The sequence below is a fragment of the Dermacentor silvarum genome, chromosome 4 (assembly GCF_013339745.2).
Source record: "Dermacentor silvarum isolate Dsil-2018 chromosome 4, BIME_Dsil_1.4, whole genome shotgun sequence".
NCBI classification, from domain to species: Eukaryota; Metazoa; Arthropoda; class Arachnida; order Ixodida; family Ixodidae; genus Dermacentor; species Dermacentor silvarum.
Genome location: NC_051157.2, coordinates 227,549,382 through 227,565,111, shown reverse-complemented (window position 1 = coordinate 227,565,111; position 15,730 = coordinate 227,549,382). Strand labels below are relative to the sequence as shown.

Sequence of the window (15,730 nt, the reverse complement as noted above, 5' to 3'; positions counted from 1 at the left end):
ACAGTAGAGCAAACAATCAAAAGGGCATTTATTGCACCTTTCATACACTAATATACGCTAGCCGAAATACTATGCATAGAACACTCACATAGCCGCGCGAAAAATCAAGGAAGTCGGACTCAGCGCGACCGGATAGCGAGCGAATATGTTCACCCCATGCTATGATACCATCGCCTAGTCGTTCACGTGTACGGTCACGCGAACGGTGGCGCGTTCTAACGATCCGTGTTCGTCCATACCGATGCCCCGCTCCGAGCCACGTGAGACGTCTCGCAAAGCGTGGATCGGCGCACGCGCAGGACGTCTGCGTCGCTCACCGATCTCAACCTAAAGAGAGAGCGCCCTCGACCTTTTTCTCCCAAGTCACCCCGCCGTTCGGTGGCGTTAGCATCACAACACTCGCGCCATCTCCCGCAACCACTACGACCACCGCCAGCACCTAGCCACGCAGTGAAGCCAGACCACAGGAGACGCGTGAGAGTCGTGCATCCCCACACTTCATAAAATCAATTGTAGGGCCTGCTTCCTTGAAGGTTCTTGCAGCTGGGTCGCTACGAGAATTTGCTTGCAGATGCTGCAAAGCTGCAATCACTTGTGGCGAGAATACTTTTACGGCTCGGAGCACATTCATCTTCTCCAGATTTGACAAGTAGGTGCGCTCTCGCGTCAAATTTCTAGCAAATCTCACCGTTTTGTCCTTCTGGAACTCTTACAGCCGCTGGACAAATGTTTCAGTGATAGTGCCTGAGCCATCAGTAAGAGTACGCCCAAGGAACTGACTCCGGATATTCTTTAGAACGTGGTAGGGATCGAAACTCAGAAAGATAATTCTCTCGTCCCATGGGTGGCTCACGGTTGAAGACAAACAACCATTTCCCAGCAGCTAAAACATAGTTTTGCTTGCAGAGTAGTTGTCGGTCACTATGCGCACTACCACTCACCGAGACGAGTTCATCCCTGCCGAGTCTACGTCTTGTAGCATTTTACAAAATAATGCCTGACAGTAAAACTACGACATCACTTCTCTGTGCATGACAAAGCTGCAGTGCACGCGGTACAGAATGACGACTGGCTGAGCAGCAATGTCGCGGCCTCCTGGAACATTCCAAACTGAGCCCTCAATTCGTGTGCACTCCCAAGGGTAGGGTGGGCCCGCGATGCCACTACACGACGGTTCACCGAACTGCTCACGGAGGATTGCATTGTTCACGGGTCAACCAAGAAGGCCGTAAGGAGAGAGCGCGCACGCAGTCCAGTAAGCCGTGATTCAGCAAGGATGGCCACCACCCACCATGGAGCCCAACCACACAGGACGGAAACTATTCAGTTCAGTGCATGCCAACCGTACATATCCCCAGTGTAACCAAATACATATACCTACCTAAGGCAGGATATAATGCACAAAGTTTATCCCTGCTGCGTGCGAAGTCAGAAGTGAAAGCAAAATAAAGAGAGGACAGGCAAGATTAAAACTGAAAGAGAAAAGAAAAGATTGGAGAGAAGGACAGGAAACGGCAACTACGGATGTCTCCCAGGTGGGTCAGTCCGGGGGTGCCGTTTACGCGAAGCGGAGGCCAAACAGGTCTGTTGCCTCCACCGAGGGGCCATAAAGATCCAAACACCCGGCATTAGCTCAATCACCAGGATCCCTTTTTCACCAGACACCTCTAGGCTACACACGGCTAGGCACAAGAGGGTCCAACCCCCATGTACTCGGGTGCATGGCGTCACAAAAAACACACCAAACGCCTGCTAACGTAGATGCCCCTGTGAGGGAAAATACCACATATGGCTTTCTTGTGGCGGACATATCAGCCCTTGCCCACAGATGTGTTTACAAACAGTTGCCTTGATGCAGCCACTTGTAAGATGAGGACGATGATGATCTATTGGCATTCCCTTTGAAACGACATGGTGACAACTAATCACCTAAGCCTGATTGATTTAACAGGTATGCTGTACATGTTCTTCATTGTAGCATTTCTGTATGCATCTCCTAAACCTTTTTTTTCTCCCTCAAAACTTCTTATCTGCCTAGCGGCCTGACCTTATAGTTGTTAGCTGGTAGCCAGGCTGATGCCAAATTGCTTTACCATGCAATAAAGGAGTGCTTTTCTCACGATCTGAATTCCTGGCGAGCAATTGAGAATAGTAGCCACCCGCCGCATCAGCTTCCCCACAACACTCTCCCGTCTGTCTCATACGAAAATGTTGGTGCGCAGTCAGTTTCTTATTCCGGTGCCGGAAAATCTCCTCACGGGTCATCGCATGCCTCATTCATAGCTATCGCCGCCTAACCTATTGCGATAAGCATGTTCACCTATCTGTTTTAAAGCGCGTGGGGCGTAGTGCTGTTGGTAGTGTACTACACGTTTTTAGTAGGTGATAATCCAAATGTGCCGCCGTTCCCAGCTGCAGGTGGCACGATGAGAGCGTCACGTTTCATTTCAGCGGCATCCAGCGTTGCCCACCAGCTTGATTTTGTTTCAGTTTCCCATCGTCGTCTTTAAACACTGCGCAATAGGAAAACAACAAAATGTATGCGTCTCGGGCCGCCAAAGCCCCACCCGCTCGATGAACGTCGGCATCTCATGCCTCGTGCGCAATGATTTGCGCAATGCTTCGTATTACGTAGGTGTCAACTGCAGTTACGTCTGTCCAATTTTTTTTGTTACTTTGGATCGCACGTTTTTTTCTCCCAAAACATACGAACGAGGTTCTGCTGCATATGTCAGTTGCTAGACCAGCATTGTGGTGTCTCTTCTTTCCTTCGTGTTTGCGTCTCATTTTTTTTCACTGGCTTTCTCATTTATCGAGAGATTTTTCATAGAAAATAAACAAGAAACATTGGCAATGCATCGCATTGCTCTTTTCTGAAGTAAGCGTAATCTGGTGAGGCTTGCCCTGCCAGTGGTGCCCGAAACAAGACGGCAGTGCTGTAGGACTGAAAACACCAAAGCATTATAAAGCAAAATATTCACTTTAACAGGAAGAAAAAATTACAAGCGAGCTATGTTCGAAAAGCCAAAGACAACTTTTCCCAAGGTATTCCACGTGATCATTCTAGCTGAAGTCTTTAAAGAATAACACTCCGAGTGTGAAGACATAGTTAACAATATCTACATCTTCCGTACCTATTGGTATTCTTATTGACCCTGGCACTTTTTATTCCTCTCTGCACATGTACAAGTTTTGTTTAGTCCCGTTGCTTTTGTAAAGTGTCCATTTCTAGACAAAAGGCTTTTATACATAGAAACAGCGTTTTCAATGAGAAGTAGTGCACCTCCTGAGAAGATTGGGCGAGTTAACATGGCATGTTGAATGTGCTCACAGCGCACACACACGGCAGCACTCTGCCCTTTGCTTAAATAGTCTGTGCACACACCTCCCGAGTACCAATCACAATGGCCGTGGAGAATATGCGTCACTTCTTTAACATTACAGAGCAAGATGCACTTTACATCTAGAACTCACAGCTTTACAGGAACACTGGCACTGCCTCACTTTTACAGGCTTCATTAGTTCAAGTGGTATGACAATAATGTCGTGAGCTATTTATTGAGCCCGAACATGCACCAAGTAAGTGATGCACGGTGTGAAGTGGTTGCGGAGGTCATGTCACAAACCCCATTCACTTTGGTGCAGTGCTTTACCAAAAGCTGGGCACACACAGCCATCTTTATCTTGTGACAAGCATTTGTGAAGTAGCCCACCATATAGTTTCTTCCCTCATTTACAGCTGCCTGCCTTCTTAAAACTGACCCACAATGATTTGTGTATTAACCCAATATAAATAGTAAAAAATTTCACTCACATATCATTCAGCTCATCCACTTTGGCCTGGAAGCGCTCGAATGTGAGTGTGGTGATCTCACCAAACACCTGAGACTGCCGAAAGGCTCCCATCACCTCCGAGCTCAGCTGGGAACCCATGGCCTGCACACAAGCACAAGATTGCATCCAGTCTCGGCTTTGATCTCAGAGTGCCATTGTGTGCCACGTTATCGGACCATATCGCAAACCTGACAGCTAGTGCGTGCACTAAGTGGCTCACATCAAGCGCACACTGGTTACCCTTTCCGACTCGTGCACGAGATTCGTGAGCCCAGGACACTGCTACTGCTTCAGCCAGGCCTGTGCAGCGGCTGCTGTTGTGAGACTTGTTTTGCAATGTGTTGGCCTTCTCTGTTTTGAATACTGACATTAAGAGAAGCTGGGCAGGCCTTGTAATGCGTAGGATGGATGGACCATTAGAGTTACAGAATGGGTACCAAGAAAAGGGAAGCGCACTTGAGGACGGCAGAAAACTAGGTGGGGTGATCAAGTTAAGAAATTTGCAGGCACAAGTTGGAATCAGCTAGCGCAAGACAGGGGTAATTAGAGGTCGCAGGGAGAGGCCTTCATCCTGCAGTGCACATAAAAAATAGGCTGATGATGATGACATTTGCTAGCTAAGCAAACCTTTGCACAAGCCCTACTCGGTTTCAACATGGCATCAGAGCAGGCCCAATCACAGCCCTTCTTCTGTTGCAAAGTGATTGTGGCTGCTCTACCGCAAGTAGAACAACCAAGGATGAACAACGAGCAGCTATCTCTGGCCAGAGGGTGTGAAAGGGGCTGAAATTCATTGTACACCTTTATCACACTATGCAGACATCACAGAAGCACCTCAAGGAGTATTTTGTGCAAAGTAGTTTGTACGCGTATGTGCATTCAAATGATATGCTTGCCTGTAATGTTAACTGCATCTTCATTGTATATTGACTGCATTAATGATAACTATATTTCAATGCATCTTATACATGTGCTTTCATTTAATTGATAATACTGAGCTAACAGTATTTACATTCTTTCAATATGGTGCTTTCATTTGTAATTACTATGTATTGTATACCTTTCATGTATCTCCCCCCTTACCTCATGTCTCACGTGGGCTCTGTAAGGTATTTCTAAATAAATAAACTCTGGCACGAGCCATGCGGCCCGCGAGCCGTGAGTTATGTGGACCTATACTGCAATCGTACTCAAGCCGTTTATAGGAATCCAAACATGGTTAGATTGGCCAAATTGCTTTGTCTAAATAGCGCATTTGTAGGCTGCCTAAGACGAGACATGGTTACTGTGCATAAGCACTGTGCAAAGTGACCTCTTCCAAGTGTTTGCTCAGGAACTGAGTCACCTACGCCACAACCACAGTTCTGCACCAAAATCATTCAGATGACTCTCAACTAGTTTCACTCCTTTCTCCCTGCATACTGCAAAAACTCGTCCTTTTAGCATTCAAACGAAATGAATATTTGAAGAATTCGGATATGTGAATTCTCGAATCAAATAGCGAAGAATAGGTTCATATTTACAATTTTAAATATTCGCACAACTCATAGTTTCTGGGCTTAAGCATAGTCTGAAAAACCCTGTACAACAGCCGAGTGGGTTTTTCGTCATACGCCTAGGCACAGACCTCTCTCAGGAAATCAAATGAAAGTGGTGACTTAGCCAAGTTGTTTACGCATTACGAAATGGTTTTTGCACTATAAGACAAGGAAAGGGGGGCACAGGTCACACGAAGTGCTTCGTGTGCCTTGTCTTATAGCGCAAAAACCATTTCAAAATCTTTAATAATGCTTTCTCAGAAGGATTTCGTGTCAGCATGCTATAATAAAACAGGTACGAGTGATTACCCTGCCCTCAACATCACCTTCATGGCAAGTGTTGTCTGCGTCTGGTTCATTTGTGTTCCTGCCTATCTTTCAACCATAGTTATTCTCGTTAAGCCTAGCCTACATGAAGCACACTTTAAAGACCAACTTGGAACTGCAAATGGAGACGCAACGGCACAATTTGCAAAGCTCGCTGGCTTGCGCTACATGAAGGGAATAGAGATGGATGCCTTCGCAGGTGCATATATGCAATGTACAAACTACAAAGAAGCTATTCCCACCGTACGAAAATATCCTAATAACATATACAGCAACATTCTTAGAAACACTTCAGTTTTCACAGCTCCCAATGCATGCCTACTGGCTGGTGTGGCTGCAGCGGCTGTCACTGGAACTACAGGCGCTGTAGTCACGTCTTTTGTCACGCGCCGTAAGTCGTCTGCTCCTGCTGCAATGCATTGTTTACCCCAACTGGCCTGTACTGTTTGTTCGTCGTAAATGTAGAGAGATAGGCACTCACAGCTTTATGAGAAACCAGCTATGTTATATTACAAGGAGCTCACTGTGTCTGTGTATCTGTGTCAGTGTCTTGCAGTAAAGTTTCTCTTCATGCACGGTGCTTCGTCTGCCGTATGATTGCTGCAATGAATTCAGCTTTCCAACCAACTTTTTGAAATTAGAAGCGCTGAAATTAGAAGCGGGCACCTTATTCTTAACATGTGTAACAAAGACAAGTGGGCACGGCGAAAGCGCTTGGTGCAGGTCATTCACCATGCAATGTGTTTTCTTCGTACAGGCTCTGTTGCTGACAGCGCACGAGGCTTCGCCAGCGGCCACGCTAATGCCGGTTTCAACAGCATCAAGCAACATCAGCGATGAAGCTCGGATACACAGCGTCATCACCGACCCGCCCCTTCGCCCAAGCCATGGATTCGTGATGTCACCAGCCTCTACCTTTATAATGTCTCTACCAGACCCGAGGATTTTCACTGGGGACGGCGAAAGCGCCTGGCGCAAGTCATTCACCATGCGATGCGTTTTCTTCATACAGGCTCTGTTGCTGACAGCGCACGAGGCTTCACCAGCGGCCACACTAACACCGGTTTCAACAGCATCAAGCGACATCAGCAATGAAGCTCGGATACACGGTGTCCTCACCGACCCGCCCCTTCGCCCAAGCCATGGATTCGTGATGTCACCAGCGTCTACCTTTATAAAGTCTCTACCAGACCCGAGGATTTTTAGCGGGCATGGCGAAAGCGCTTGGCGCAGGTCATTCACCATGCGATGCGTTTTCTTCATACAGGTTGGTCACAACTGTTCGTTACGTAGTGATAATAGATTTTTAGTGGTTCTCCCGTGCCCCAAAGTTTGTATAAGTATAGCTTATGATTGTTTTTGTTCTTGCAAATTGATGATGTGTGGAGACGTCGAGGAAAATCCTGGGCCAACTGTTGAAGAAATGCTTAAATCATTGATGGATGGACAACAGGCAATAAGAAATTATATATCGGCCTTTAAAACGCACCTTGAAACTACGGAAAAAGCTCTCGCTAGTTTTTAAAAGCGTTTCACTCAGTTGGAAGAACACGTAAAAACAAATACGAGCGCAGCTGCTCACTTGGTTGCAACTGTAGGCAAAGTGGAAGAGACACTCAAATCACAGCAAGCCAAACTGACCAATCTGGAAAATTGCAACAGGCGGTCAAATCTGATAGTTTTTTGGCATTCCAGAAATTCCCCAATGAAACCGCCTCATTGTTACGCGACAAAGTTATAAACAAAGTGTTTCTGGAAAAAATGGGCGTGAGCTGTATGTCGGTGGCTAGAATACATAGGCTAGGGAAGAGTTCAGAGGGCAAGCCGATTATCGTGTATTTTCAGGACTACGCGGAAAAACATTCAGTCATGCAAAATGCACGCAAGCTAAAAGTAAGAAATATTTCTATCCAGGGTGATTACTGCGCAGACACACGGTGGAAACGCAAATTGCTTTGGAATAGTGCGAAGGCAGATAACGATAGCGGAAAGAGGGTCCAGCTGATACACGACAAGCTCCGAATTGATGACCAGTACTAACATCACACTCATCCATAAGAAGGCAGACGTTAAAGAATTGAAGAATTATAGACCCATTAGCTTGCTTTCAGTATTGTATAAAATATTCACCAGGATAATTTCCAATAGAATCAGGGCAACACTTGACTTCAGCCAACCAAGAGAACAGGCTGGCTTCAGGAAGGGATATTCTACGATGGATCATATCCCTGTCATCAATCAGGTAATCGAGAAATCTGCAGAGTACAATCAACCTCTCTATATGGCTTTCATAGATTATGAAAAAGCATTTGATTCAGTAGAGATGCCAGCAGTCATAGAGGCATTGCGTAATCAAGGAGTACAGGAGGCATACGTGAATATCTTAGCAAACATCTACAAGGATTCCAGAGCTACCTTGGCTCTCCACAAGAAAAGTAGAAAGATACCTATCAAGAAAGGGGTCAGATAAGGAGACACAATCTCTCCAGTGCTATTCACTGCATGCTTAGAAGAAGTATTCAAGCTCTTAGACTGGGAAGGCTTCGGAGTGAGGATCAACGGCGAATATCTCAGCAACCTTCGGTTTGCAGATGACATTGTCCTATTCAGCAACAATGGAGACGAATCACAACAAATGATTGAGGACCTTAATCGAGAAAGTGTAAGAATTGGGTTGAAGATGAATATGCAGAAGACAAAGATAATGTTCAAGAGCCTGGCAAGGGAACAAGAATTCAGAATCGCCAATCAGCCTCTAGAGTCTGTAAAGGAGTACGTTTATCTAGGTCAATTACTCACAGGGGACCTTGATCATGAGAAATAAATTTACAGAAGAAAAAAATTGGGTTGGAGTGCATACGGCAGGCAGTGCCAAATCCTGACTGGGAGCTTACCACTGTCGTTGAAAATAAAAGTGTACAATCATTGCATTCTACCGGTGCTAACATATGGGGCAGAAACTTGGAGGTTAACAAAGAAGCTCGAGAACAAGTTAAGGACCGCACAAAGAGCAATGGAACAAAAAATCTTAGGACTAACGTTAAGAGACAGGAAGAGAGCGGTGTGGATCAGAGAACAAACGGGGATAGCCGATATTCTAGTTGACATTAAGCGGAAGAAATGGAGCTGGGCAGGCCATGTAATGCGTAGGATGGATAACCGGTGGACCATTAGGGTTACAGAATGGATACCAAGAGAAGGGAAATGCAGTCAAGGTCATCAGAAAACCAGATGGGATGATGAAGTTAGGAAATTTGCAGGCGCAAGTTGGAATACGGTAGCGCAAGACAGGGGTAATTGGAGATCGCAGGGAAAGGCCTTCATCCTGCAGTGCACATAACACAGGCTGATGATGATGATGATGACTTTTTTTGGGATGACGCCTCGAACTCCCGCAAAAATATTTCTGCAACTGACAGCTCACGGCGCCGCAAACAAAAATCAGGAACGAACTGCTCAGCGACCGAAAGCTAGCGCATGCAGGTCCAGCTACTTTCAGCTCCAGCTACTTTCAGCTCTAGAGCTTGCAGCTCCAGCTACTTTCGTTCAATGCCAGAAGTATTGTAAATAAAACAAATAAGTTAGAAGATTTGCTTTTGTTATATGATCCCTATGTTTGCGTCATTTCCGAAACTTGGTTGCATGAAGTCTTTCGCGACGATGAAATCATTCCACCAAACTATCACCTGTATAGAAAAGATAGGGGTTCTCGCGGTAGCGGCATTGCAGTCGTAACGAAGTCCGATGTTCATGTAACAGTCGGAGATCAAATCATGGAACACGAAAGTTTGTTCTTAAAGGTGTCTATCTGGGGACTGTCGTTTTTCTTGTGTTCTGTATATCGAGCTCCAAGCGCCGATGACTCACATATGCATAAATTGTATGATCATCTTTTAAGACTGAGAGGAAAAAACTTGATAATAACAGGTGACTTCAACCTGCCATGTTTAAACTTAAATTATGGTTCGTCGGTTTCTGGTGACTTGGCAATAGACATTATGCTCAATCTTAGCCTCTAGCAGGTTATTAATAATGATACCTGGGGAAATAATGTTCTGGATCTTCTGCTCCTGAGCGAAATATTTTTTGGCGGAACGGCAGTGGTCAAGCCTGGCATATCGGATCACAAGCTTATATCTTTTTGCTGGGATGTTCCAGCGGAAATGCACCAAAGTCATAGAACTGTAAAAACAATTAGAGACTTCACTAAGGCCGATGATGTAGCAGTCGAGATTATCTAGACACACATCTTAAGATAAGTGATAAAAATGTTGATCTCTCGTGGCAACATTTTCAGGATACTGTAAAGTACTGCACTGAACAGTTTGTACCTTTAAAAGCTGTTCGAAAACAATGGCTGAATCCCTGGATAAATCAGCAAATTATCCAAACCAAACGTAAAATTGTAAGATTGAGAAAGAGGAACAAAACGACGACCCCACAAATTCAGCATCTGAAACAAGAATTACTGATAAAGGTAAATTCGACCAGAGATAGGTTTTATAGCACGAATATTGAAGAATTTCTTTCTAGTGATCCGAAAAGGTTTTCGTTACACCTAAGCCAGAGGAAACAGCAAATAGATAGCATTAAGGTTAATGGAATTGAAATAGAGGATGCGCACAGCATTGCAGAACATTTCAATGTTTATTTTCAAAGTGTGTTTGCGGAGCTAGATCAGATTGAGCTTGCAAGCACATATAGCCCGTCTGTTGATGACATTTTCATCACTCGCGAGGGTGTCCTGGAGCTGCTCCATATGAAAAAATCTGCTGGTCCTGATAACATTCCCAATTCTTTCTTGAGGCGATATGCCGAACAAATATCGGAATTTATTTAACGAGTAACAGGTGATAACTAGTGATTTAACTAGTAACAACCGTACATGAACTTTCCCAAATACTTGATTTATCCAGACAAATAGATATGCTCTTTCTGGACTTTAGCAAAGCATTTGATAGGGCTCACCATAGCAAGTTACCATTGTGGGCATTTATTGTGCACTTCTTCATCATCAGTACATTATTATCATCATGCGTGTGCCCCTCATCATCGCGCGTGCAGGCGCATCATCATCAGCGTGGACTGTGTCGAAGGCTGTTCAGGCTGGTTGTGGACGCCGCCCTTCTTCGCCGTGTCGTCTCTTGGGCTCAATAAAGGTCCGCCCTTACTGTGACATCACAAGTGGTGGAGGTGCCTCTTGGTTCCCCATCCTCTACGCCCCTGGCCTACTCCCTGGAGCTTCGTTCGGGTCGCCGCTTGTGCCCACTGTCCGTCAGCATGTCGCAGGACGAGCAGCCTGGCGCTTCTACCCTAACCATCCTGCCTCCACAAGCCGCACCTTCTGTGATCATCAGCGGCCACCAGCGTGATCCCCATCTGTTCGCTGGTCTTCGCGGTGAAGATGCTGAGGACTGGCTGGATGATTACGAGCGCGTAAGCTCTGCTAATTGGTGGGATGATCCCCAGAAGCTCCGACATGTCTCGTTCTACCTGACCGGTGTGGCGAAGACCTGGTTTTTCAACTATGAGATTGATTTCACCGATTGGACGAACTTCAAGCAGCAGCTTCGGCAAGTTTTTGGCACGCCGGCGGTTCGCTCCGCCCTTGCGAAGAAAACTCTGGATGCTCGCAAACAACACTCCGGCAAGTCCTACACATCGTACATCGAGGATGTGCTTGCACTCTGTCGCCATGTCAATGTTGCCATGGCTGAGTCAGACAGGATACGCCACATTCTTAAAGGTATTGGGACTGTGGCCTTCAACGCGCTCGCCGTCAAGAACCCGGCTACCGTCGCTGACATCGTCTTGACGTGCCAGCGCCTCGATGAGCTTGAGTCCGTACGCTTGCAGCCAGACTTCAGCGAACACCGTTCTGCGGCAGACCCCGAATTGCGCATGATGATCCGGGCGATCATGCGCGAAGAATTGCAATCACTTGGCTTGTCATCTCCGTTGATGATTCCTGCTCAGCCTTCTGGTGCAGCATTGCGCGACGTCATCAGAGAGGAACTTGCGTCAATGACCTGCTCTGCGAATGTGGACCCTCCGGCCCCTCGCACCGTACCAACATACGCGCAGGTTGCTGCCGCGCCTCCAACTAGTGTACGTCCAACGTTGCCTCTACCCACATACACGCAGGTTGGTGTCGCTCCTCCGGCCAATGTCCCCTCATTACCACTTGAGCCATCATCGCGCCATCTGACCGCACTATCTGACAGCGCACCGAGTGCCCCTTACTACCCGCCTTGGCGACCGTCTCGTCCTAACTGTTATTACTGTGGTTATCGCGGCCATATATCACGTTTTTGCCGCAAGCGCCAACAAGATGAGCGTCGCGGGTACGACCTGTGTGAACGCGATGCGTATTCTGGTGGGGCCTCTTACCAAAGCTGTCGTTACGCTTCCCCTCCGCGCCGTTCCCCATCTCCGCCCGCAACGACCGAGACGCCGAATGGTTACCGTACCACCAGACGCCGATCACCTTCGCCCTACCGCCGCTCCTCGTCACAGCTTCGGCCTGCCTCATTCACCTCTGACCGCCGCCCGGAAAACTAAGTAATGCAGTTTTCGGAGGAAAAACTGCATTCACCGACAGGACTACAATTCCTCCAGCGTGTAATATGATGTCCGTGTTTGTTGAAGGTGTGCACGTTGAAGCTTTGGTGGACACCGGTGCGACTTTATCTGTTATGCATTCCGATTTGTGTAAGCGTCTCAGGAAAGTTACGAAGCCTTATGATGGGTCCGCGCTTGTTGCAGCTCAAGGGAAAAGAATCCGCCCTTCCGCGTTTTGTACAGTGCGTGTATCCATCGAGGGCATAGTTCACTACATACAATTTGCTCTGCTGTCACCCTGCTCACACCAGCTCATTTTAGGATGGGATTTCCTTGCCTCTGCTTGTGCTGCTATATGTTGTGGGCAAGGTGTCGTACATATGACCGACACTGACTATTCGCTCGGCGATGAACCGTACCAGCCACTTCGTCTACTCGCTGCAAAAGATACCGAGCTACCTCCAGGCTGTCAGCAAATTCTGACCATCACGCCCGACGTCATCGACCATGGCGATGTGTTAATGTTACCTTGTGCGCGTTAGCTCACAAAAGGGATAGCCATTGTTTCAGGCCTAGTTAGGTTTGATAATGGTTCTGCGCGTCTCGAAGCAAGGAACCAATGAGAATAAATGAGAAAAAAAATGGATTTCCTTTTGGTATTATACAGTGGATTCGCGCATACCTGAAAGATAGGGAACAGTTTGTTAAAGTTATAAATTGTAGTTCTAGCACCCGTCAGGTCACCTCAGGAGTTCCTGAAGGCAGTGTGTTAGGGCCTTTGTTATTTTTAATATATGTCAATGATATGATTGATGTTATTCCTGCTAATGTGTCCATTTGGTTATACGCGGATGACAGTGTTATCTTCAAGGAAATTGTGTCCCATGATGATCATGATGCGTTGCAGAGATGCCTTGTAGCAATCTCTGACTGGTGTTCGAATTGGGCAATGCAGCTCAATGCGGAAAAAACGTACTTTTACGCGTAACAAGAAAAAATCTCCCAGCAAATTTAATTACCAGCTTGAAAACAGAGCTGTCACCGAAGTGGAAAAATATAAATATCTTGGCGTTACTCTTACCAATAAACTCACATGATCAACACACATCTCGGATATCTACTCAGTGGCATTAAAGGAACTATGTTTCGTAAAGAGGAAGCTTAACCATGTGCCTATAAGAACTAATATATTAGCCTACAATGCAACAGTGAGATCTAAATTCGAATATGCTGCAGAAGTCTGGGACCCGCATACTAAAAAGGAGATTATGGAACTTGAGCGAGTACAGAGAAAAGCTGTGAGACTTATATACGGAAAATATGCCAGGACAAATTCCCCGCCCTCATTAATTTTACAAAACAGAATAAAGACACTACAAACACACAGAAAAATTAATCGCCTTGTGCTATTACACAATACTCTTTCTGGAAAAAATAATATGGCATTACCCACTTCTTTATGTCGGCCTACTACGACAAGAACACGACACAGTCAGGAATATTTGCTCGCGCCAATTTTCACTAGAACAAATGCTTACAAGTACGGTTTTATTCCCCGATGGTGAGAGAGTGGAATTCACTTCCCATTGGTGTATTTGAGTCAGATGATTTCATGGCTGCATTGGAAAAGCATTTTTGTGAATTTTAGTGATGTCGTAGTGTGATCCCCGCTTCTTTTTATGCATAATGTTCATTTTATGCAACGTTATTTGCACCTGTCTGTATTTTCTTTTCGCTTGCTGTAATGGAACATTATTTACGCCTGTCTGTATTTTCTTTTTGCTTGCTGTAATGCCCCTCCTGCTTGGGGCAAAGTATTGACCTGCAGTATTACTAAATAAAAAAAAAAATAAAAGACGATGAGCGCCTGTGTAGAAGCAGCAGTATTAAGAGCAAGCTTGCAGTCACTCAGGGATATAAAAAGATGTATGCTCAATGTAATTGGCCAGAAATGGTAAGAACCTATTCCAACACCAGGTCAAAGGTTTATTTTCTTTTTAACAAACAAAATTGCCAATGAAAATTGTGACGTCTTTTATTTACTTGAGCAATCTTTTTTCAACATAATTTTGTATTTTTCTGGCGGGTTACATGCATGTCTGAAACGATCATCTTATTGTTTCTTTCGTTTCACTTTTTTTTAAACGCATGCGCAGGACCATATAAAACTTGATTACTCGTGTCAAGGTTTACAAATCATTGGATCCAAATGCAGGCACTCAGAGATAGTTTCTCTAGCCTAACTGCGGTGTTCCAGAATAAATCGCCGGAAGCAGGATTCACTCAAATGCGTGACGAACAAATTTTTAATTCTGCACACTGCACACATTCAATAACGGTGAATATTTCAGAATGGTTTTGAACGACCTCATATCTCTGCGCAGAGGCTTGTGGGGGTCGACAATCACGTACATTTGAAGCCACAGGCATTTTAACAGCAGAGCTGTTTAAGCCGACCGTTAGTCCATGCGTCATGTACAGAAAGTGTGGGCCGATCCTGGCGGTTGTGCAGAAAGGGTCCAAGCGCAATGGCACATACCCCTGTGAACTAGCGAGCCTGACTAAGTCTAGCTAAGCATGGTTGGGACTACTTATGCTTATTCAGTCATCGATAGCCAATCAATAGCTAATCGATAATTGATCAATAATCAATCAATTCAGGGAAATGCTGGGGATGACTTGGTAGTGCTTAGCCTAGCCCAAATATGTGGCCAATACATTGCAATAGTCAATCGATAGCCAATCAATAGCAATTTGATAATCGATCAATAATCAATAAATTCTGGAAAATGCTGGGGATGACTTGGTATTGCTTAGCCTTTTACGTGGCCAATACCTTGCAATAGCCAATGAATAGCTAATCAATAATCAATAAATTCTGGAATATGCTGGGCATGACTTGCTAGTGCTTAGCCTAGCCCGAAAGCCAGGACCAGCTAGGTGCCCATCAGCTCCGCTGTCTCTTCAGCATTGCACCTCCAGTGCAAGCCTACGCAATTTTTTTTTTCTTCACCATATATTGCCCATACATGTTTCTGGTATACTTGCTTGAGGGTTGTACTCGGTGGCTTGCTCGAACTAAGCTGCCTCTGCAGATGGAGATAATGTGGACACACTTCTGTAAGCACCGTGCACTGTATGTGGTGCACATGATATTATATATCACTGTATTTATTTGGCTTGATGTTATTCACACTCGTGCCGTACTTTCAAGCCTTCTGCTTCTCTAAGGATTATTTCAATTATGTTTTTGAGGGTAGTATAGCCACTAGAAATAGCATTTTGTGGATTTTGTTGTAGCCTTTCATGCACCAAATAAGGTGCGATACTCTTCACTGACAACAGTTTCCATAACTCAAAAGATGCCCACCTATGAGTTGCCTCATGTAAGACGATCCACATACCGGGTGCGCGAGGTATTTGAGAACACAATGTTGGCTTCAGGCAGAGAAGAATATTGCTACGCGAAT

The 15,730-nt window shown here is 45.6% G+C and overlaps 1 protein-coding gene across 3 annotated transcripts in view; it reads right to left on the bottom strand.

Moving 5' to 3' along the window:
* The window catches only part of LOC119451021 (RING finger protein 141-like), a 155,080-nt gene that overhangs the window by 129,363 nt on the left and 9,987 nt on the right, over positions 1-15,730 (bottom strand). For 2 of the 3 annotated variants that reach the window (XM_037714456.2, XM_049666778.1), the window contains exon 2: positions 3,815-3,936. In XM_037714456.2, coding sequence (XP_037570384.1) covers positions 3,815-3,933 — 119 coding nt within the window. In that variant the 5' untranslated portion in view covers positions 3,934-3,936. Of the gene's footprint in view, positions 1-3,814; positions 3,937-15,730 lie in introns of those variants that run through there. The other variant, XM_049666777.1, reaches the window with a different exon arrangement.